The sequence below is a fragment of the Oncorhynchus nerka genome, linkage group LG7, assembly GCF_034236695.1.
Source record: "Oncorhynchus nerka isolate Pitt River linkage group LG7, Oner_Uvic_2.0, whole genome shotgun sequence".
NCBI lineage: Eukaryota > Metazoa > Chordata > Actinopteri > Salmoniformes > Salmonidae > Oncorhynchus > Oncorhynchus nerka.
The window spans coordinates 77,758,755-77,784,117 of record NC_088402.1 but is presented as its reverse complement, the minus strand read 5'-3'; the positions used below and the strand labels follow the sequence as shown (position 1 = coordinate 77,784,117).

Here is a 25,363-nt window from a genome sequence, read left to right as displayed (position 1 = left end):
AAGATCATTGTTTTGCGCTGCAGAGATGCATCTCTCCAATAGCACCCTGGAGAGGCGCGCTAGGAATGGACAAGCAAAAATATTGGGCGCCCCTGCATTATCAAAGGGCGGCATCAGCGCTCACCTAAAAAGCCCATATGCCGCTGGTTGAGAGAAATGGTCATTTTGTTGTTGTTGGAGGTGTGTCTTGGTCAGTTTAGCTCAGAATATGCCGCCCTCGTCAATCTGCTGCCATAGGCGGCTGCCTAATCCTGTCTAATGAGCGGGCCAGCCGTGACCATAACACGTCAACCCTGTTACCATAGACAGACAGGGTAGAATGTTTTTTACAATTTCATTATTTTTTTTGTGAAGCTTGCATTCAATTGCCACTCCCTGCTGTACACAACAAGTTTTATTTCATCAACCCTGTCGTCAACCCTGTTACAGTCAACCCTGTTACATTATTTGGCACTTAATAGGACTTACTATAGTACTTCTTTTATTTAACCTCTTGAGATGGGAAACTTATTTTTAAAAGTTGAACATGTGCTCTTTATGACAGAATGTTAAAATTAGGTGAAATCAGGTTTTCTTGACCAAGTTACACTTCTCAAAAGGCACCAAATTGGTGGAACGACCCTACTTAATCAAAGCCCAAGACAGGAAACAGTACCTCAAGAGCAATGTCTCTCTCCGTTCTACAATAGAGATGAATATAAAACTTCTCACTTCATAATCAACAAGCACCTTTGCCAAATTCCAAATAGTTGGCATTATGCAGTAATTAATTATTTGACCATAAACCCATCTCTCTGAGAGAATAGCTGATTCTAAATGTACATAATTTATTCATAGTATTACACCAATTCAAATCATGATAGTTGTAAGACAGACAGAATGGATTCAGACCCACACCCTAAAACACAGAGAACATGAACGTGGCCCAAATATGGTTATGAAGTTATGTTGCTGATAAATCTAATTATTTTCTTCTGACATTATTGTATACCAATAAAGACCACAATTCAACACAGATTTAATTTGAAAGTAATACAATATGCCTGCATGATAAGGCTCTTGGAAATCTCAACAATAATCCATCCATGTTTTTGAACACAATATCTGTACCAATGGTTTGTTACATTGATTACATAGCTTCATGTGGTATGTTGAATTCTTCTTGTATCCATGAACAAAACCTATTCGGGGTTGTTCATACAACCACAGTGCATCTACCATCGGGAAATGGAAGATCTTTGTTGAAAAAAAGCATCATATTGGATTGATGCATGCCTAATAACCAGGCTGCTATTACAGAATATCATTTCTTTTGCTAGTTTAGGTTTCGTGCCCATCCGTTGACATAAGTATAAATTGTTGGGGTAAATTGTCTCTCAATCAAGTGAAGGGGAGTTAGATTCTCAATTGTAAGGGATAGATCATATATTGCAAATCAAGAATACTTTCAATTAAAATCAGTCATACTTCATTTGAGTCACTCAATACTTATCACATTATAGAACCCACAACAGACAATTGTAAACATATATATAAACATATATATATATATATATTTAGAATGATATATATATATATCATTCTGTGCATTCATTCATTTGAAATACAATACTGAGTTGTATTCTTCTCCAGCGTCCATAATGAGGCCAAGTTAAAGTATTCAGTCCATTATAACATTTTTATTTCACAAATGAGATGTCGCATATCTGGTTAATGTAATACACTTTTACTGTATAGCTACCCTCCAAGGTGTGGTTTCTTGGTGGGAGTTGGAGACATCATTCATGTCTTGAAAGAAAGGAATCCAGTAGTAAAGCATGTTAATTTGAGAGCTGTGCCTAAAACGATCGCACAGTAGGCCTACAGTATACGCACCAACATTAAAGTGACTTGAGTTGCCAGCCGAGGAATTCTGAAATATGCAAACCATTCATTTTTCTAATGACACACTTTTGAGATCCACATAGGCATAACATTCACAGACAAAACATATATTCTCACAACCATGATAGTTACAGTATATGCACAGAAAGCAATTGTCAACTCAGGAATATGTTATGAGAAAATCAAACCATTCCGAGTTTAGATAATATAAATCAATAAATAGTGTAGTGCCATTATATTTACTCAGGAAAGGTTTTTGTTGACCATACAATTACATAAGTTGAAGAGTGAACACAACAGCTACTCTATCAATGCAAGATGGCCAACAGGACACTTTCCCCACGTGTATCTCAGGAAGTTAGAGAAGGTGGGTGAGATTAAGTTTGTGTGGAAAATGTCTAGTCTTATGGAACTATCTACATTATTCACATTTCACACACCTTTTCTTTACATTTCATCTGTTGATAGATTGGATCGAATAATTATCTTTCAAATCTCCCAATTATTTAAGATATTGTAAAAAAAAAAAAAAATGAATATTGCAAAAATGCACTGTAAACAAATGGAAAGAAGGAATTTCACATGGGTTGCAGATGCTACAGGCCATGTGGCAGCCATTGACGACATAGCAAATTGAAATCATTGGCTGTAAATGCCAAATCGGTTAATTCAAATAAGCATTTAAATCAAACAAACTATTATGAATAAATCAATGCGTAAATATTAAATTAATAAAGAAATGATTGTGCATAAAATCAAATGTTAACATATAGTATACAATTGTGATCTCTTCAACAAAGTATCACATATGCCTCCACTGAGGCTAACCAACACTTGACAGGGAGGTCAATGGTGACGTCAAAAGGCCAGACCTACTGCAGTGTCCAAATCTTGAGCATGCCTCCACTACTTTTCAGTTCAATGACAATATTGCATCTACAACATCTGTTTAGACATAAAGTTGTTTAATAGCCAGATCTCTTCTTGTTATGAGAATGGCCAGACAAAATAAACCTGTGCTGTGGATCTTTGCAATGACCTGCTTCTCTGATGCAGTCCTATGCAATCACAAACGTTTTGTTTCATCAGACGAGACAGGATTTGTCTGGTGTACTCAAACATTTTCTAACTTTCTGGTTATGTCTACATTCCCAGAGCGTTTTATCCTTGACTGTTCAATTTATCTGATTAAAATCTACCTGGTCTTATTTAAAGGTGCATTCAATTATTAATTCAACACCTGCATTGTCAGACTCATATCACAAGTTAATCCTGGTGTTAGAATGACACCCTCCAAATGAAGACAAGTGTGACACTAGTTATCACTTCTACAGAGAGCGTGTGTGACTGTACACGCAAGAAGGGGGTCATTTTATAGTTGGAAGATAGACTTTGCTCTGAATTCGGCATTGTAATATCACACATGCCACACTTGCCAAGAAATCAAATCCATGTCCCCTATAGGAAAGACATCCTAAAAAGAGACATGGTGACTTAGAAAGGCCTGTCATGTAAACTTTTTAAAAGATGCTAAACTGTTAAGTTTGTGAGGGAAGAATTGTTGTGAAGTGTTGATCGTCTGTTGAAGTTGTCAAGTAACATGAGCATAGCAATGAGCTGTACTATGGCATTTTCTGGAGCAGTATTGCATTTGTAGAGGGATTCCCATTCCTATCAAACATCAACTCTTTCCAATGTCGCTTTTCTTCTCTCTGTAGCAATCCTTGACCACGGAACATAATATCATCCATCCTTTAGCTAGATCCAACTGATGTAGAAATGTTTTAATTATAGAGTAACAACACATTGTTGATAAAGTCATTTGAATGGTGAGGTTTTCTATCTTTTTACAGAGAGAAAACAAGGAAACCAGAGAACGTAGAGTATTGCCATCCGCCAACTAGATTCCCCTTCTCCAGTTTAAGGTAGACCTTGTCCTCTTTATCCAAAAAGAGCAGAACTCCATTGGTGGCTGCCTCTCGAGTTACGTCTTTGTCACCCGCAAAAGCTGAGATGACAGGTTTCCCATTCAACATTAAGTTCACCTAGATGACCCAAAGAGACAGCAATGAGAAAAAATAAATGAGACAGCGGAGAAATACAGCTAATGTTCCTACAGTTAATGTCCCCATGATATTACTGCATGCCCATAGTCAAACATTGTAATCATCCACAGATACCTACTGTAGCTATTTGCTATTCACTTCTGATCTTGGTTCAAATATGAACAGTATGCAGAAGCCCTCCCCTTGACAATGTACTTTGAAAAAACAACATCATTTTTTAGCTTAGTTTTGTCACTCTCTTAAATAGCCTGAATAATAAGATGGTATGTTTAAGAAACTAATGTAGTCTCCTCCCACTTTTCACACTGTTAGAGAGGTCAGAATTCACCAGGATTTGGAAATTCGCAATGAAACTACTGGAAATTGAGGCTACAATTGTGCAAACATACATAACCAAATTAGAAGATTAGCCATGCAGTGGCTGTGATTTCCCATGAATGTTTTATAGCGGGCGGCAGGGTAGCTAGCCTAGTGGTTAGAGTGTTGGACTAGTAACCGGAAGGTTGCAAGTTCAAACCCCCGAGCTGACAAGGTACAAATCTGTCGTTCTGCCCCTGAACAGGCAGATAACCCACTGTTCCTAGGCCGTCATTGAAAATAAGAATTTGTTCTTAAACTGACTTGCCTAGTTAAATAAAGGTTAAAAAAATAGTACATTTTCCTAACATTAACACAGGTAATTCGCTCATCTATTGAAATTAAGTTATTTGTCAGAGATTTGTCTCAGCTTTCTCTCATAACCTGCAGTGCACCATTCTGTCAATGCAAATCCAATATGTCCAAATAGTCCTACACAGGAAATAGTCCAGAATAGACTTAGACAAGATAGTCTTAGACACATTTCCTAATCTGTAATACACTGTTAATAACTCCATTACAAGGCCCTTTCAAAGAATGTAGCCATAGCAAATGTATATCAAAGTATGTCTCTGGGGAATCAAATTATATCATAACTGGAGCTAAATTGCTGAATCAATTAGGCCAAAACAAATTGCTTACCTGTATAGTCTGGCTCTGGTACACTTTTATAACGTGAAAATTAAAACTGTAGATCCCTTTTCTGGGTGACAAAAACACTGACTCCAATGTGAAATAGTTGCCTATATTCACAAGAACCTAGAGAAAGAAGAATAAGGCATTTTAGAAGGTGAATAAATATTATCCTCAATGGTTCAACTAACTATTCAAATAATTATGGCTCAACCACCAGCTGTTCATCTGGTGACACTCAAATTAGGGTAACAAGACTGTAGTGTTAAATCTGATATTTCAGTAGTCGTAGACCCCTCAACTCCTTAGAGAAAAAAATGTACTGACAGTTTTAATCATGTGATGTGACATTCCATGCAGCCTGTGACTCAACCTACAAGACACAAAGAGATTTGCGAGTGTGACTTCAATCAAGCACATCGCCACAAACCTCTAGGACCAACTGCCAGAAATAGAGTTAATGATTCTTTAACAACAGCGATGACTAAAAACCCCAGCTGTAATCTTGCCCAATAGGCTTCCAATTAGGCAGATTCAGCCAATGGTTTATGTAAAGTCTTGGCTATGTTGAGATGATTTATGTAAGGTTTTGGCGATGAAGAGGTGATTTATGTAAGGCTTTGGCGATGAAGAGGTGATGTATGTAAGGTCCTTCTAGTTGAGGTGCCACCAGGAGTTGTACTATGACAGTGATTTTAGGATAAAATATTTTGCCTGTGAGGTGGTGGGGCCCCCCAACCAAATCTTGCTTAGGGCCCCCAAAATGCTAGAAATGGCCCTGGTACCACCCAATCAAATTGATGAAGCCAAACCAAGCATCTCAATCATGTGTGTGTGTGTGTGTGTGTGTGTGTGTGTGTGTGTGTGTGTGTATGTGTGTGTGGACGTGTTTAACTATTTTAAGCAAACAAACATTTTACCAACTGGGGACATTTTGTTGGTCCCCAAAAGGTCAAATGCTATTTCTAGGGGGTTTAGGGTTAAGGTTAGAATTAGTGTTAGGTTAGAATTAGTGTTAGGTTTAGAATTAGGTTTAGGGTTAGGAGCTAGGGTTAGTTTTAGGTTAGGTTAAGGTTAGGTTTTTGGGTTAAGCTCAGGTTTGGGGTTAGGGGTTATGGAAAATAGGATTTTCAATGGGACTGAATTGTGTGTCCCCACAAGGTTAGCTGTACAAGACTGTGTGTGTGTGTGTGTGTGTGTGTGTGTGTGTGTGTGTGTGTGTGTGTGTGTGTGTGTGTGTGTGTGTGTCTGTCTTTCGAGGGGGTTGGATCAAAAGCAAAAATCTATTGCACAAGGACTGGGAAATGTTCTTGGTTGCCTCTGAGAACAGTATTGATGTATATACTGACTCTGTGACTGAATTCATCAGGAAGTGCATAAATTAAATCAAAATCAAATTTAATTTGTCACATACACATTGTCACATACACGTGTGTAAAGAATGAGCGGTAAATTTAGGTGCATGTGTGATTGTGACAGGGAGTGTGCTATGTCCTATTCTCAGATGAACCCCTACCATTGCTTCTGCCTGCTGGTCATTTATAGCCCTTTATTGTGTTTGATCACATGTGAGCTATACCCATTATTGTTGGTCAATCATTAAAATTAAAATAAACCAATCAGTCAATCAATAATTAACTATTATTGATACATGTAGGTTGCTCTCTAAACCAACTGTTAGACCCCTCCAAATATTTTTGTTTTGTTTTATTATTTCAATGTAGTTTTGCTGGGGGAAAACCCTGCCACTAAATCCTCAATTACATATGTAGCCTAAAACGTGGATCCTACACAGCATTGCAGCGCAGTTTTATCACGGCAACTTTGATGTTATAAAGTTTAAGTAAAATGAAACATTATCTACTATCTCAAAAACATACAAAACCGTCTTACCTGGTCGAAGTATATGATTCTTGTTTTATTGCTCATCTCCGACGGTTCGTGATTGTTGCTCCGGACCGCAGAAAAAGCGACTTTGGAGTTTGCAGCACGTACCGAAATACCAAGAGGAGAGGACGAGCCCTTCCAATCCGTAGTCGGATTAGAGTCGCAAACCACAAGACATTTGCCCTCCAGGACTACAGGCTCCGTGTCATTCTGAGCTCCCACAAACTCAGAGATCAACGCCAAACTGAACATAAGAACAAGAGAGATTACCATCACCTTGTACAACAACCGTAACAGCCCCATTTTTAAAAAAAAGACTCCGTATGAAGTTCCGAGTCCTCCTCTCTGGTCCCCCCGTCGCACACGTTTCTGACGAGTTAAAATTCTTATTGGATCCAGCCGTATGCTATATTGGTGAAAGACATATTTTCATCAACATCCAGATCTTCAAATGTTGACAATTGATTGAAATGAAGATCCAGTTTATTTTCTCTTTGTCTCATTTTCTTTTACATGATGTTTGTGACTAAAATAATAATCCGAAATAGGTGGCTGCATGAGGGCTTCAATCTGAGGAGAAGAAGCGCAATGACTGGTTGATGCTCTGCGACTCCAAATTACGCGGTATGACTGCTAGTCCCCGTGGTGATATGCCTACGCACGGTCAAGACGCATTCATTTACCAACGTATGTATGTATGCAAATATTTTTTACACAGTTCGTTTTTTTTCTATTATGCATCTTTATCGCCAGGTTTTTATCTTGACATATTCCTCACATCAGTATTTCTGTAGCCTATACCTGACCTCGTTCAAGAAAGTTACAACAATGAGATTGGATACATAGTGGATGCAAGCCAAGGTATGGACTAGACTGTTAATCAATTCGATCTTTGGTCATAAACATAATTGTTTGGAGATCAAACAAAGCTTTTTGTTTAGAACAGTGGATATTTGGTATTTATTTACCACGAACTTATAATAAGCGGTCTTTAAACAATTAACCCTATAATAAATATTATTTAAAAAAGAGTCCCTTAATGACACCAAACTAACCTGAATGGATCCATTAAATGGTATGGAATCCACTTAATGGAATTACAAAGTTTTACACACTTCTGCATGTAGACTGGTTGCACCCTCTGTTCAGCTATTACATGTCATGACATGAGTGGCAAGGGGTGGAATGTTAGCTAAAAAGACTGTCAAGAGTATGATGCTCTGTTCCACGCAAATCTGTTCCACGTTGGTTCAACATTGTTTTATTGAAAGGACATGGAAACAACGTTGATTCAACCAGTGTGTGCTCAGTGGCTGGTGTGTGAAGAGAGGCCTCTATAAAATTGCTCAGCTTTTGACTTTGGAACAGAGCACAAATTGAATGAATATTCCAACAACAGCCCCCCCAGCAATTAATTAAATTTAAAACAAATGCAATCTATAGAGAGGGGAACAAAACTGTTTTGTCATCGGAATTACAGACTTTGGGGCTTTATTAAAAATAGAAATATCGCTGGCAATTATTGCCTATTCAAAATAAATGATAGGATATAGAGATTTTAAACAATGACAATGCTGCTTAGTCCCATTATAGGCAGACATACGTCACTGTAAACTGACTTGCATAGTGCATACTGTACATTAGTCACTGTAACAATGGTCCTAACAACATCTGGTTAATGGTAACCACTGAATTTAGAGTAAAACTATTGGGTCAAAGAACCATCAGTTATGACATAATATTGACTGGCTGTTGCATTCACCTCAGACAGTTGTATGATCAGTGGGAGTGAGACATGTAAGCCATTGGAGATTGTTCAAACTTGGGCCATCACAACATGGTCAGCATTGAACACTTCTAGAGGCTAACAATCTAGGGATAAAACATACTTATTGGTCACAGAGGCACTGTGAATGGTTGTGGGGTTTTCTCTTGTGATTGTCTGTCTGTACAAGGTACTTCCCTGACATTGCAATACCCTGAACTGTCTGAGGTAAAGAAATAGGCTAGCGGCAGGTAGGCTAGTGGCAGGTAGCCTAGCGGTTAGAGAGGTGAGAGGCATCACCCCAAAACCAGTGTGTGTGTGTGTGTGTGTGTGTGTGTGTGTGTGTGTGTGTGTGTGTGTGTGTGTGTGTGTGTGTGTGTGTGTGTGTGTGTGTGTGTGTGTGTGTGTGTGTGTGTGTGTGTGTGTGTGTGTGTGTGTGTGTCTCTTTAGGGAGGGGTTGGATCAAAAGCAAAAATCTAATTGCACAAGGACTGGGAAATGTTCTTGGTTGCCTCTGAGAATAGTATTGATGTATAGACTGACTCGGTGACTGAGTTCATCAGGAAGTGCATAAATCAAATCAAAATCCAATTTTATTTGTGACACACACGTTTAGCAGATTTTATTGCAGGTGTAACGAAATGGTTGTGAGAGAGTAATAGGATACGGCATGTGTCAAAATTGATTGATTGCTGACCTTATGACCTGATGACATGTACTGAATATGTGCCCCCGCCCCGCCCCCCTGTTCGTGTGGTCATGTGTTAGAGGGTGTTTGAACTTTTGGGGCCCATGCCCCCCTCCACCCCCCAGTTTTATCTCCCTTATGGTTGTTATCTATGAAGCAGGAATGTCTGGGGCTATAGATAGCGCTGGGGCCTCAGCATTATAAATGTCCAGAACAAGCCATTTTTTAAGACCTGAATATTAAGCATCTAAAAATATGTCTACAAGGGGAATTCTCGGAGTGCTCTGTAGCTCATGTCACGAACCCAACGCCAAAAGCTTGGAGGATATTTTGGTAGAGGCTCCCGAATGTTTTAACGGATTTCTGTGTACAAGCGAGGGCCATATTTCGTACATATTCAACCCGGAGGAATCTACGGTTCAGATATTCACAGACAGCGTGTCCCAACCCTTTTATCGTGCAGAACCCGAGCCTTTTTCTCTAGCGCTAAGGATGCGAGAATGGCTTAAAATAAGGCTAGCTTTGTGTCAAATGGAACGTGCCCTGAGTGCTTCAAGGCTGCCAGGATATGCGTTGGAAGAACAAGTCTGTGGACGCCAGGATCTAATGGCCCTGAGAGTCACTTCCATGGGGTATACCCCGGACTCCAGAGTGACAATTTTAGCATGTGAACAATTTGACAGGTCAAATGCTACGAAAACGGTCAGTCCATATGTATCCTCCAAAGCATGCAAGGATGTAAATTTTTTTCAAATAATGTTCAGTTTTAAATGGCGCGATTACCACATTTTCCGAACCCTGATGAATAAGCTGGACAGTCTTTTCGAAAATCGTGAACAATTACGGCGATGGCCTAGGTTATCGTTGAGACATACCCCGGAACAACAACAAGTTCGAAGGCGGATCTTTCCCTGGCAGGAAAGTGGACAGAGCTTCGACGGAGCGCGGAAAAGACTTTGTGATGGGGAATTGGAAATGGATAATGTTCAGGGCTAACAGGACCCCATATATCTGTAAGAAATAGTTAAAATAAATGTTGAATTATAACGTGTGTTAAAATGTAGGTGTTAATTTTTGAAAATGTATACCCCCCCATTTAACTAAGGGGTAGCGCTCTTTTCTCTCAAGCTAGGGTCTGGCGCAGACAACTGTAAGATCTGAAAAAAAACATGTATTATTTTATAGTCTATTCATACATGGGTATGTTATGAACATTACGTTTTATTAAAGTTTGTAATAATGTACAAAGACCTGCATCCAAGGTTTTTTTTATTTTTACATAAAACACGTGTGCTGCATGTTTAAATATTATTCAAATGGGTTACTTAATTCAAACATGTCTTAAAGGTTGTACGAAATATTTTGGAATTCAATAAAAGGAATGTTTAAAAACGGTATCTCACCCTTTAACTATGGGAAAAACCTATTTAACAACGTCTTCCAGCTCTGTCGCGAAGTAAAATAGAATCAGAGTGTTTGTGTGTGTGTGGGGGAGGGGTCTTGAGGCGGAGCAACAGGCGTGTGTGTGTGTGTGTGTGTGTGTGTGTGTGTGTGTGTGTGTGTGTGTGTGTGTGTGGGTGTGTGTGTAACATAAATCCTAAGGTTGGGGGGGTCCCAGAACTCTTATCTGTAGAGAACCGTTTGAAACCAAGGTGTGCACTATCATGCATAAGGCATGTCGAGATATCAGCCGAACAGCGGGGGTTAAACATAGATATCTCTAATCTGCGGCCCCCACACACCCCGTTTGCAGACAGAATGTCACGACATCCCCTCCTGTTGTTTGAATTCACAGCCTGTGTTCTCTAAACCAGACATACATGGGTTGGGGTGTAGCATACATCTCTCAAAAAAACTCATTCCGAACTTTTAGATAGTTAGGGACAGAACTATTTTTTAACGTTGTCAGCATTGCTTTAGCGCAAACATAAAGGCCCGAATATTGAGCTGCACGGACAGATTAAAATAATAATAATAATATTCGGAATAAGGGAATCTCGCATAATGGATATTTCTGGAGGTGAGTAAATGAAAAAAACATATTTTAAGATTTGTTTGAATATTATTGGAATATTAAACCCTAGTTATTTGGGTATTTCAGGCCAAAAGCCCAATATAGGTAAAAAAAAAAAAAAAGTGTAGATATAGCGTATAACTGTTAGGATCTAGGATCCCCGACATTTACGCAGCTTTTACGCGATTTACCTGATCTGGAACATGATGGGGGTTCGCAGGAGCAAAAGTCTGGCAGACAATCACCAACGGCCTTTTTTCGTTGTAAGTCCTTATAATTAAACACATACCCAAGAAATATTTATATATAAACATTTTAAAAATAGGTTGTACTATTTTTTAAAACTATTTTATGTATTTACAGCCGACATACAGCCCTTTATGATAAAGGATGCGTTATGGACAGCTGACACGCAGGACTTTGATGCAATTCTACCGTTCTGTACGAGCGCTTTTTCAAACTCACCGCGAATCCAGGGAACATCGACCCCCTCCCGACATATTCCAGACCCCAACAGGCAACAATCAACTGTGGCCCAAGTACACTGCTCAGAATCAAGCCCACCCGAAAACTACTGTTGGGCCGGGAACTTGCTGCTTCACGAGCCGGCGCTCCAGGGACAAGGTATGGGACCATTATACAGTTTTGTTATTAGTTATCAGCCTTTTTATTAGTTATAGATCTGTTGATAGCCTATGTTAAAACAAGGACAAATAATGTTTTTTCAGACTGCCCGGAGACAGACCCAGCAGAATCTGGAACGCTAGAGGGAAAAAGTCACACACCCCGGTTTCGGCGATTCGTCACAACAAGCGCCAAAAAAGCAGAGGTATTTTAACTATGTACTGTTAATATATATTATTATAACGGAAAGGTATTTGACATTTGTATGTAGCTAACATATATATTTTTATATCTAATAACGTAATTATGTATGTATTATTTTCATTCAGACTCCGCACCGGCGAAAAACGACACAGACGACCACATAAATCTAGAGCTGGTCAACAGATTCCCAAACCCCTCATAACCTTAATTAATCGTATGAACGCGAGTCAGACAATTTCGGCCCCGACAACCCCGACAGCGATAGACAACCCGTAACGCCTAGGTCCGTAGAGTCTGAAACGCCACAAGATGTTGTTGGGAAATTGGACAATTATCTAATAAATCTGGCGGCAGATGTTCATGATAGACGTGTCAGGGTTGTGTACAGGAATAAATTCAACAATACAGAGATTCGACAGTTTTTCAATTTCCTATGTGTGAATCAGAATCTTGACTATGCTGTATTTTACATGATGATAATGGACACTCTGAATGACCTGTTAGAAACAGCAAGAGATTATGGCGAACCTCGTGATGTCTTACAGTTGGAAATATGTGGAGATAGCCTGCATAATTCAGTATCTCTTATTTTACCCAATGGCGAAGCAGATCTTGAACAATTTACAGCGCTGGTAGAACGCCTTGTTCAGTCAAATTTAGCCATCATAGCCGATCGAACCCTAGAGCTTGTAGTGCAAATAATACGTCAACCACAGGGGGGCGGTGGGCAGAGAAGGAAGCTTGATAGCCTAATGCAGTCAGAAATCATAAGCAATAAAAGGGCCTACCTCATAAACGTTCACAATCCCGATAATAAGCTATGTTTTGCAATAGGCCTAGCGCATTTACTTAACCCCGGATGTACTGATCTGACAGCATTGCAAAAGGCTAGAGAGATCCAAACGGCGGTGGGTCTCGGGATCCATGAAGGCGTGGCATTCTCAGACATTGTCAAATTTGAAAACCTTCTGAATATCAAGATTGTGGTTTTGTACCACAGTAGAGCTAATGCAGCTCTCTTGAAGTTCCAAAACACCCCCAACCGCACCCCCAGATTCTGTACTTTTATGTGCAAAACGAACATTACTATGCCGTTACAAACGTCACGGCGTTCCTAGGGGCAACCTATGTGTGTAGATCCTGCCATACCGGCTACAGCCGAAAGGGGCACTCGTGCCGTTATAACTGTTCTGTATGTCAGGATGCCGAGTGCCCTATGCAGACCCTAAACTTGACACCATGTGAGGATTGCCATCGCACATGTCGTTCGACCTACTGTTACGATAAACACAAAATTGAAACATGGCACCCTAAGGCCTGTAAATCTGTAAGCATTTGTGCCATTAACAAGAAATGCCCAAAATGTCATTGCAATTACAGCCTTAAAATAGATAGCCCTAAACCACATGTTTGTGGAATCCTACAGTGTCCAATCTGTAAAGGGGCTCTGAAAAGCAGAAATGCTGAAGTGGTTCAAGAAGTGCCACACGAGTGTTATATTCAGCCCTTGGCTGAAGATGAACCTTCAGAGAAATATGTGTTCTATGATTTTGAGACAAATCAGCAATCGGGGGATCATTTGCCTATTTTTGTATCTACCATGACATTCACGGGGGAAAAGTGGTCTGCAGAAGGATCCAATTGTGCACTACTCTTTCTAAAACATTTTAGAAAACCACAGTACCGAAACTTTACGTTCATAGCGCACAATGCTAGAGCCTACGACTCGTACCTTCTTCTGAACCCCTTGATACAGCAAGGCATAGCGCCGAGGGTCCTAGCGCAAGGGAGTAAAATCCTGTGTTTTGTAGATCCCGCCTTCAACCAGAGATACATTGACAGTTTAAGCTTCTTACCTATGAGATTGGCTCAAATGCCAGAGGCCTTGGGTTTTGAAAACTCTGTGAAAGGCTGGTTCCCCCACTTCTTCACATCTGAGGAGAATCTACACTATATAGGATCATATCCCAGCCCAGAAATGTATGGGTGTGATCAAATGTCTCCCAAAGAGCGAGAGAGATTCATGACTTGGTATGAGACAGTAAGATATGGCACCTTTGATTTCCATAAAGAGATGGAATCATACTGTGACAATGATGTGGTTATACTTCGTGAAGGATGCCTCAGATTCAGAGAAGAGGTAATCAAAGATGCAGTTATTGACCCTTGGAGTTGTACAACGATTGCATCGGCATGCATGAAAACATACCGTACACACTATATGCCGACATCCTCTATAGCGATCCCCTCGCCTGACAACTGACAACCGACGCCAGTTCAAGGCCTACTCTAGTGGGTCCATTCAATGGCTAGAGTATATGGCCCAGGATAAAGACATTTTTATTCAACATGCTTTGAATCGAGGGGAGAAGGCGTTTGGCTCTTACCATGTAGATGGCTACACCAAGATTGACGGGGTTGAGACCGTGTATGAGTACAACGGTTGTTTCTTCCATGGTTGCAAATCTTGCTTTGTGCCCCAGAACATATGTGTCCTAACCCAAAAGACTTTTGGGGAAATGTACCAAGAGTTTCAAGACAAAGTTGATTCGTTACAGGCTACTTACGGTCTAAAAGTGGTTGTTTTGTGGGAGCACGAATGGACAGCCCTCAAAAAGTCTGATCCTCATGTTCAAGCATTCCTTTCCAGCTTTGACATCCCAGAACCTCTGGAGCCAAGACAGGCCTTGTATGGCGGCGGTACCAATGCTTTGACATTGAGGTATGTAGCGCAACCCGACGAGACAATAGGCTATGTGGATTTTACATCCCTTTATCCGCATGTAATGAGTTCCTCATGCTATCCTATAGGTCATCCTGAAATTATTCATTGTGATTTTGACTTACCTCAAAACTATTTTGGTCTGATCAAAGCAACAGTCTACCCTCCAAGGGGTTTGTTTATACCTGTGTTGCCTTACAGGGGCCCTCAAGGAAAACTTTTCTTTCCCCTTTGTCGAACCTGCAGTGAAAACATACAACAAACCCCATGTGATCACACCGATCAAGAAAGAGCACTGACAGGTGTATGGGTCACAGCTGAATTCTCTAAGGCTTTAGAGATGGGGTATCGTGTGGCCAAAATCTTTGAAGTATGGAACTTTCCAAAGAAATCAGACACTCTTTTTAAAGAGTACATTTACATTTACATTTTACATTTAAGTCATTTAGCAGACGCTCTTATCCAGAGCGACTTACAAATTGGTGCTTTCACCTTATGACATCCAGTGGAACAGCCACTTTACAATAGTGCATCTAGGTCTTTTAAGGGGGTGAGAAGGATTACTTTATCCTATCCTAGGTATTCCTTAAAGAGGTGGGGTTTCAGGTGTCTCCGGAAGGTGGTGATTGACTCCGCTGTCCTGGCGTCGTGAGGGAGTTTGTTCCACCATTGGGGGGCCAGAGCAGCGAACAGTTTTGACTGGGCTGAGCGGGAACTGTACTTCCTCAGTGGTAGGGAGGCGAGCAGGCCAGAGGTGGATGAACGCAGTGCCCTTGTTTGGGTGTAGGGCCTGATCAGAGCCTGGAGGTACTGAAGTGCCATTCCCCTCACAGCTCCGTGGGCAAGCACCATGGTCTTGTAGCGGATGCGAGCTTCAACTGGAAGCCAGTGGAGAGAGCGGAGGAGCGGGGTGACGTGAGAGAACTTGGGAAGGTTGAACACCAGACGGGCTGCGGCGTTCTGGATGAGTTGTAGGGGTTTAATGGCACAGGCAGGGAGCCCAGCCAACAGCGAGTTGCAGTAATCCAGACGGGAGATGACAAGTGCCTGGATTAGGACCTGCGCCGCTTCCTGTGTGAGGCAGGGTCGTACTCTGCGGATGTTGTAGAGCATGAACCTACAGGAACGGGCCACCGCCTTGATGTTATTTGAGAACGACAGGGTGTTGTCCAGGATCACGCCAAGGTTCTTAGCGCTCTGGGAGGAGGACACAATGGAGTTGTCCACCGTGATGGCGAGATCATGGAACGGGCAGTCCTTCCCCGGGAGGAAGAGCAGCTCCGTCTTGCCGAGGTTCAGCTTGAGGTGATGATCCGTCATCCACACTGATATGTCTGCCAGACATGCAGAGATGCGATTCGCCACCTGGTCGTCAGAAGGGGGAAAGGAGAAGATTAATTGTGTGTCGTCTGCATAGCAATGATAGGAGAGACCATGTGAGGTTATGACAGAGCCAAGTGACTTGGTGTATAGCGAGAATAGGAGAGGGCCTAGAACAGAGCCCTGGGGACACCAGTGGTGAGAGCACGTGGTGAGGAGACGGATTCTCGCCACGCCACCTGGTAGGAGCGACCTGTCAGGTAGGACGCAATCCAAGCATGGGCCGCTCCGGAGATGCCCAACTCGGAGAGGGTGGAGAGGAGGATCTGATGGTTCACAGTATCGAAGGCAGCCGATAGGTCTAGAAGGATGAGAGCAGAGGAGAGAGAGTTAGCTTTAGCAGTGCGGAGCGCCTCCGTGATACAGAGAAGAGCAGTCTCAGTTGAATGACTAGTCTTGAAACCTGACTGATTTGGATCAAGAAGGTCATTCTGAGAGAGATAGCGGGAGAGCTGGCCAAGGACGGCACGTTCAAGAGTTTTGGAGAGAAAAGAAAGAAGGGATACTGGTCTGTAGTTGTTGACATCGGAGGGATCGAGTGTAGGTTTTTTCAGAAGGGGTGCAACTCTCGCTCTCTTGAAGACGGGAGGGACGTAGCCAGCGGTCAGGGATGAGTTGATGAGCGAGGTGAGGTAAGGGAGAAGGTCACCGGAGATGGTCTGGAGAAGAGAGGAGGGGATAGGGTCAAGCGGGCAGGTTGTTGGGCGGCCGGCCGTCACAAGACGCGAGATGTCATCTGGAGAGAGAGGGGAGAAAGAGGTCAGAGCACAGGGTAGGGCAGTGTGAGCAGAACCAGCGGTGTCGTTTGACTTAGCAAACGAGGATCGGATGTCGTCGACCTTCTTTTCAAAATGGTTGACGAAGTCATCTGCAGAGAGGGAGGAGGGGGGGGGGAGGAGGATTCAAGAGGGAGGAGAAGGTGGCAAAGAGCTTCCTAGGATTAGAGGCAGATGCTTGGAATTTAGAGTGGTAGAAAGTGGCTTTAGCAGCAGAGACAGAGGAGGAAAATGTAGAGAGGAGGGAGTGAAAGGATGCCAGGTCCGCAGGGAGGCGAGTTTTCCTCCATTTCCGCTCGGCTGCCCGGAGCCCTGTTCTGTGAGCTCGCAATGAGTCGTCGAGCCACGGAGCGGGAGGGGAGGACCGAGCCGGCCTGGAGGATAGGGGACATAGAGAGTCAAAGGATGCAGAAAGGGAGGAGAGGATGGTTGAGGAGGCAGAATCAGGAGATAGGTTGGAGAAGGTTTGAGCAGAGGGAAGAGATGATAGGATGGAAGAGGAGAGAGTAGCGGGGGAGAGAGAGCGAAGGTTGGGACGGCGCGATACCATCCGAGTAGGGGCAGTGTGGGAAGTGTTGGATGAGAGCGAGAGGGAAAAGGATACAAGGTAGTGGTCGGAGACTTGGAGGGAGTTGCAATGAGGTTAGTGGAGGAACAGCATCTAGTAAAGATGAGGTCGAGCGTATTGCCTGCCTTGTGAGTAGGGGGAAGGTGAGAGGGTGAGGTCAAAAGAGGAGAGGAGTGGAAAGAAGGAGGCAGAGAGGAATGAGTCAAAGGTAGACGTGGGGAGGTTAAAGTCGCCCAGAACTGTGAGAGGTGAGCCGTCCTCAGGAAAGGAGCTTATCAAGGCATCAAGCTCATTGATGAACTCTCCGAGGGAACCTGGAGGGCGATAAATGATAAGGATGTTAAGCTTGAAAGGGCTGGTAACTGTGACAGCATGGAATTCAAAGGAGGCGATAGACAGATGGGTAAGGGGAGAAAGAGAGAATGACCACTTGGGAGAGATGAGGATCCCGGTGCCACCACCCCGCTGACCAGAAGCTCTCGGGGTGTGCGAGAGCACGTGGGCGGACAAAGAGAGAGCAGTAGGAGTAGCGGTGTTGTCTGTGGTGATCCATGTTTCCGTCAGTGCCAAGAAGTCGAGGGACTGGAGGGAGGCATAGGCTGAGATGAACTCTGCCTTGTTGGCCGCAGATCGGCAGATCCAGAGGCTACCGGAGACCTGGAACTCCACGTGGGTCGTGCCCGCTGGGACCACCAGATTAGGGTGGCCGCGGCCATGCGGTGTGGAGCATTTGTATGGTCTGTGCAGAGAGGAGAGAACAGGGATAGACAGACACATAGTTGACAGGCTAGAGAAGAGGCTACGCTAATGCAGAGGAGATTGGAATGACAAGTGGACTACACGTCTCGAATGTTCAGAAAGTTAAGCTTACGTAGCAAGAATCTAATTGACTAAAATGATTAAAATGATACAGTACTGCTGAGGTAGGCTAGCTGCGTTGTTGACACTACCCTAATCAAGTCGTTCCGTTGAGTGTGAAGTTTCTACAATGCTGCTTTTCGGGGGCTAGCTGGCTAGCTAGCAGTGTTGGTTACGTTACGTTGCGTTAGGAGAACGACAATAGCTGGCTAGCTAACCTAGAAAATCGCTCTAGACTACACAATTATCTTTGAAACAAAGGCGGCTATGTAGCTAGCTATGTAGCTAGCTACGATCAAACAAATCACACCGTTGGGACTGTAATGAAATGAAATGAAAATGTGATACTCCCTGTGGAGCGAAGCGGAATGCGACCGGAATGCGAAAGTTCTATTCAGTAGACGTTGGCTGGCTGTTGGCTAGCTAGGAATGTCTCCTACGTTAAGGACGACAAAATAGCTGGCTAGCTAACCTCGGTAAATTAAGATAATCACTCTAAGACTACACACTCTAAACTACACAATTATCTTGGATACGAAGACAGCAAAGACAACTATGTAGCTAGCTAATACTACACTAATCAAGTCGTTCAGTTGAGTGTGATAGTTACTACAGTGCTACGGTAGCCGGTGAACGTATGCTAGCTGGCTAGCTGCTAGGCAGATAGGAGGACGACGAAATACGATAATAACGCAATTATCACTCTAAGACTCCACACTCTAAACTACACAATTATCTTGGATACGAAGACAGCAAAGACAACTATGTAGCTAGCTAACACTACACTAATCAAGTCGTTCAGTTGAGTGTGATAGTTACTACAGTGCTACGGTAGACGGTGAACGTGTTGGGCAGATAGGAGGACGACGAAATACGATAATTACGCAATTATCTTTGATACAACGACGACTATGTAGCTAGCTAAGAAGAAATTGCTAAGATTAGACAAATCAGACCGTTGTACTATAATGAAATGTAATGAAATGTAATGAAAAACTTATACAACCTGCAGACCGAAGCGCGGATGCGACCGGCTCGCTCCAACCCGGAAGTAGAAGAGTCAAGACCTTCTTGAGATGTAAGCAAATGGCTTCAGCCTATCCTGCATCGGTCACAGATCAAGAAAGTAAAGACAGGTACATTCAAGACTATCATGACAGAGAAGGCATCCTTCTTGACCCTGACAGAATAGAGGTCAACAAAACCAAACGAAATGTGTCGAAATTGTACCTAAAAGAATCCGTGGTATTGAAAAGCTAAATTCGCTTTGGGGCAAATTAGCGCAGAGGTGTAATATGTTGACAACGTCGATTATTAAAGACCCTGAAGAATTTTTTGGAATTCATTTTTTCGGACCAATACGAAATTTCACATTTTTCATTCTTGAGTCAAGACATTGCCTTGGTGCAATGGCGACGTAACAAGAAGTGGGTTCTACCCCCGGGTAATGTAAATGTGTTTCTTGCAGCATTTACCACGGCCTATGGCCGACTTGAACTGTACAAGCTCATGGAGCAGCTTCAGAGGCGGGTACTTTACCACGACACAGACTCTGTGGTCTATGTAAGCAAACCAGGGGATTGGAGCCCCCCACTCAGCAACTATCTGGGTGGCTTAACGAGCGAACTCGCAGAGGGTGACCATATCACAGAATGGTCATCCTGTGGGCCCAAAAGCTATGCTTTTAGAACGCTAAAGAATCACGTGGTATTGAAAGCCAAAAGAGTGACTCAAAACTATGAAAATGCCCAGCGTGTAAACTTGGAATCAATCACACGCTTGGTTGAGGGGTTCCTAAATGACAGGAATAGTGACTTGGAGATTTTGAGCTCCTACAAAAAGATTGTTAGGGATAAAAAGGGCTTCCATCTGAGGAATGCCCCACTCATTAAAAGATTCAGGGTTGTCTATGACAAGAGAGTGCTTTTGCCTGACGGGACTACATTGCCCTATGGCTACTGACTTATGCTACAAGCTACAGGGGTCTTAAAGCTTAAGATATAATGACTGCTGTAGAAGGTTTTGACCCCCGGTTGCAACTACCATTTTCGGCCTTAATCGCAGGGCCTTCGAATAGTGGTAAAACTTGTTTTGTAAAAAGTATTTTAGAGAATTCTGAACATGTGTTATCTCAAAAGCCTGATAATGTTGTGTGGTGTTATTCATGTTATCAACCTCTGTATGATGAATTGTTGAAGACAATAAAAATCAAGTTTGTTGAAGGAATACCTGATACCTTGTCTGATGATGAACTTTTACCTCCTCATAAAAACAATCTGTTGGTTTTGGACGATATGCTATTTGCAGGTAGCGAACATCCCGAAATTGCCGGAGCGTTTACCCAATATACTCATCATAGAAACCTGTCCGTGCTTTACTTGGTGCAGAATGTGTTTCACCAAGGTAAAAATAGCCGCACCATCAGTTTGAACGCCAATTACATGGTTTTGTTCAAAAATCCTAGAGACAAACTACAAATTAACACTCTAGCTCAGCAGATGTACCCGGGAAGGAAATCCTACTTTATGGAGAGCTACGAGGACGCAACCCAAGCGCCATTTTCTTATTTAATCGTGGATTTAAAAGCAAATACTCCAGAACACCTGAGGCTACGAACCGGTCTGTTCCCGTGGGAGTGGCCGGCTGCGCACATTCCTAAAAAAAAAGTAGCCGCTATGTCTCTGCGTTTAAAAAGAAACTTGCCCCTCCTGAGAAGCCTAGTTGGGGCTACATCTAATGAACGGAAGGCCATCTTGGGTCACTGTTCTTCAGATCTCATATTATCCCTATGTGAGATTGCTTTGAATCTTCTCAAAGGACGCATTCCACTCACCCTGACACAATTGAAAAATTAAAAAGACAAAAGACCTCGATCAAGCTCTTTGCCAATAAAAGGGTCAGTCTTCAAAAGAAACGACATAGCATACAACAGTCTGGCGGTTTTATTCTACCTTTACTAAGTATAGCCGTGCCCTTCATCACCAGCCTTATTGCAGCCCGACGTGGTGGTTGAACACATAGGGTGATGGCCAATAAAATGTATCTGGTGCCACAACAAGAGTTGGATAGACTTAAAAAACAAATGCAGGGGCCCCCTTTGAAAATATCAGACAAACAGCGGAAAATGATTTGGATACGGCCATGAAGGATATTTTGAATCAAAAAGGATTGAACCCCTATGATAAGGTCCAAAAATACACAAACCTCTTGCAAAGGTATTTGTCCTTGGTGAAACAAGGGGAGAGAGAGACAGGCCATTTAACTATTTCCCTACAGGACCCTTTAAAAGATGACGAGCCTCGCGAGAGCCACGCCCCTGTAAGGCCTGTACCTGCGAGCTTACCATCTGAAGATCAAATGCCTGTTGAAGATAAAGTTATGCATGACTTGTTAACCCATGTTCCGGCACGTAACAGGAAAAATGTTAGCTACATTATGAACAAGCTAAAAGACTCAAATGGGGCAGCTACTTGGAATGACAAAGGAGAGTTTATCCTTCAGGGGGCTGTTGTCAAGGGTTCACATATACTTGACTTGCTTAAAAGTACCACATCTGCCCACAAGGTGGCTGATGACCGAAGACCTCCAGGGTGGCTTCAGTTTCTTAAGGCCCTGGCCATCCTCAACATACCCCTCTCGGGTGTACCCAACTATAAGATTCGGCAACAGATTCACTCTTTAAAACACAAACCGTCACCGAGATACAGCACCCCTAAAGATGCCCCAAAACCCTCGCATCCTTATGAAATGAATGACGATAACCATCAGGAATATTTCATTTTTCATTTACCCCCCTGAACGCCTCTGGACCTTTCCCTAATCCCGATCTCTCTGGGTGGTTAGCCTTTTGAATGACTTTTGAATGACTATGATTAAATTCAATAAATTTTATTTGAAAAATAAGCAATTTAACATTTGTGGCATTCTTGAAACATTTGGCGTGAGCATACGCCTTGATTACACGTTCTTAGAGGATACACATTTGAACACTTTTGATATTTTCTAACAAAACAAGCTACAACTTTATCATTACTTCTTAAATCATCCTTATAAAGAGACATAACATCTTCAAAAGAAACTCCCCGGGCTCTTTGGCATAGGTAGAATACACAGTGTTGACCGCCATGTCGTTGAAAGGGTATCTTGCACCTGTTTGATATTGTAGTATATCTTTGAGCCATTTTTGGTCAGAAATTCTTTAATAGATTTGGGGAAATGTGAAAAACCGGGTGGGAAACCATAGGAATCAAAAAAAGTCCTCCTTCCTCTTCTAAGGTCACAGCTAGCCAATGTTCACCCGGCATGTTTTTTAGGATGGGTATTGACAATAAACATTGCAGGCCGCACCTTCCATTTCTCCATAGGTAATTCATCACAAGCCAACACTCCGCAAAATTGTTTTCCAATCAGTCGGCTCATCAGCCCTTCCAACTCTTGGGTATTCATGTCTTTGCTCAACGATCCTTAATAATAATCTACTAAAACCTGTCTTTGCGGCCAGCTATTCACCTCCAAGATTGAATCAGAGCAGGCATAAACAATCATGCTAACCGTACAGGCTAAAGGTGTACGGAAAAACGCATTTCCAGCCTGAGGTTACCTTTCGGGACACCACAGAAAGATTTCTGTCCGTGAGGTGTCATCATCTGGGGATAAATTGAAAGCATACATTGTGTAACCATCACAGCTTTGCCACTGATCGCAAAATCATTTCTGTCAATTTAGGTAAAGAGAGATTCTTTTAGATAACACCCTCTAACACATGACCACACGAACAGGGGGCGGGGCGGGGGCACATATTCAGTACATGTCATCAGGTCATAAGGTCAGCAATCAATCAATTTTGACACATGCCGTATCCTATTACTCTCTGTTGTGTTTCTAACTCCAACAGTGCAGTAATATCTAACATTTCACAACAACACACACAATACATACAACCTAAAAGTAAAACATTGGAGTTAAGGAATATATAAATATTAAGATGAGCAATGTCAGAGAGGTATAGACTAAAATACAGTAGAATAAAATATAGTATATACAGTTGAATTCGGAAGTTTACATACACCTTAGCCAAATACATTTAAACACCCACACCCAATGGGGAACACCCATTTGCGACCAAGCTTTAACTTCCTGACTGATGTCTTGAGATGTTGCTTCAATATATCCACATGATTTTACGTCCTGATGATGCCATTTATTTTGTAAAGTGCACCAGTTCCTCCTACAGCAAAGCATTGCCACAACATGATGCTGCCACCCCGTGCTTCACGGTTGGGATGGTGTTCTTCAGGTTGCAAGCCTCCCCATTTTTCCTCCAAACACAACGATGGTCATTATGGTCAAACAGTTCTATTTTTGTTTCATCAGACCAGAGGACATTTCCCCAAAAAGTATGATCTTTGTCCCAATGTGCAGTTGCAAACTGCATTCTGGCTTTTTTTATGGGGGATTTGGAGCAGTGTTTTTTTCCCTTGCTGAGCGGCCTTTCAGGTTATGTCGATATAGGACTCGTTTTACTGTGGATATAGATACTTTGGTACCTGTTTCCTCCAGCATCTTCACAAGGTCCTTTGATGTTGTTTTGGGATTGATTTGCACTTTTCGCACCAAAGTACATTCATCTCTAGGAGACAGAACACATCTCCTTCCTGAGCTGTATGATGGCTGAATGGTCCCATGGTGTTTATACTTGCGTACTATTGTTTGTACAGATGAACATGGTACCTTCAGGCGTTTAGAAATTGCTCCCAAGGATGAACCAGACTTGTGGAGGTCTAAAAAAAAACTTTTTTTTTCTGAGGTCTTGGCTGATTTCTTTTGATTTTCCCATGATGTCAAGCAAAGAGGCACTGAGTTTGAAGGGAGGCCTTGAAATACATCCACAGGTACACCTCCAATTGACTCAAATTATGTCAAATAGCCTATCAGAAGCTTCTAAAGCCATGACATAATTTTCTGGAATTTTACAAGCTGTTTAAAGGCACAGTCAGCTTAGTGTATGTAAACTTCCGACTCACTGGAATTGTGATACAGTGCATTAATAAGTTAAATAATCTGTCTGTAAACAATTGTTGGAAAATGTACTTGTGTCATGCACAAAGTAGATGTCCTAACCGACTTGCCAAAACTATAGTTTGTTAACAAGTCATTTGTGGAGTTGTTAAAAAAACTAGTTTTAATAACTCCTACCTAAGTGTATGTAAACTTCCGACTTCAACTATACATATGAGATGATGAAAGCAATAATATGTAAACATTATTAAAGCGGCCAGTGATTTCAAGTCTACAGTATGCATATGGGGCAGCAGCCTCTAAGATGCAGGGTTACGTAACCGCGTGGAAGTCGCCTAGTGAGGGCTATTTAACAGTCTGATGGCCTTGAGATAGAAGCTGTTTTTCAGTCTCTTGGACCCAGCTGTCATGCACCTGTAGTGACCTTGCCTTCTGGATGATAGCAGGGTGAACAGGCAGTGTCTCGGGTCGTTGTTGAACTTGATGATCAGCAAAGTGGAGGTGTTGTTTCCTACCTTCACCACCTGGGGGTGGCCCGTCTGTACCCAGTTGCAAGGGTCGGGTTCAGACCCAGGGCCCCGAGATCAATGATGCGTATGTTGTTCCCACTGTGACGATTAGAACTTATTCAAACCAAAAGCTTTGGATAGATTGCAGCATTCACACAAAACTGAAAGCACGAGCCCACCGCATTTAACCATGACAAGTGACTGGGAACATGGACGTGTACAAACAGACCAGCTATGCCCTCCGTAAGGCAATCAAAGAGGCAAATACAACAGTACAGGGACAAAGTGGAATCGCAATTTAACGGCTCAGACACGAGACACTCTGTGGCCGACATGAGTAAGACATTTAGCATGTTAACTCTCAAATCAAATCAAATCAAATTTATTTATATAGCCCTTCGTACATCAGC

General features: G+C 42.3%; 1 protein-coding gene and 1 long non-coding RNA gene across 3 annotated transcripts; one reads left to right on the top strand and one right to left on the bottom strand.

Annotated features, from left to right (window-relative positions):
* Positions 1–1,001: 1,001 nt before the first annotated feature.
* Positions 1,002–7,418, bottom strand: LOC115132849 (cerebellin-4-like). The gene is made up of 3 exons (XM_029665587.2): positions 6,834–7,418; positions 4,950–5,066; positions 1,002–3,929 (listed from the first exon to the last, which is right to left on the bottom strand). Exons 1-3 carry the CDS (start codon positions 7,128–7,130, stop codon positions 3,732–3,734), a joined length of 612 nt encoding a protein of 203 aa, XP_029521447.1. The 5' UTR covers positions 7,131–7,418; the 3' UTR covers positions 1,002–3,731.
* A 1,920-nt stretch (positions 7,419–9,338) lies between these two features.
* LOC135572358 (uncharacterized) lies at positions 9,339–11,805 on the top strand. 2 transcript variants are annotated; one of them, XR_010464239.1, is made up of 3 exons: positions 9,339–10,293; positions 11,450–11,557; positions 11,658–11,805. It is a non-coding gene; the product is annotated as an uncharacterized LOC135572358 (long non-coding RNA). The 2 variants fall into 2 exon arrangements; XR_010464238.1 differs by lacking the exon at positions 9,339–10,293 and adding an exon at positions 10,883–11,300.
* Positions 11,806–25,363: the final 13,558 nt, after the last annotated feature.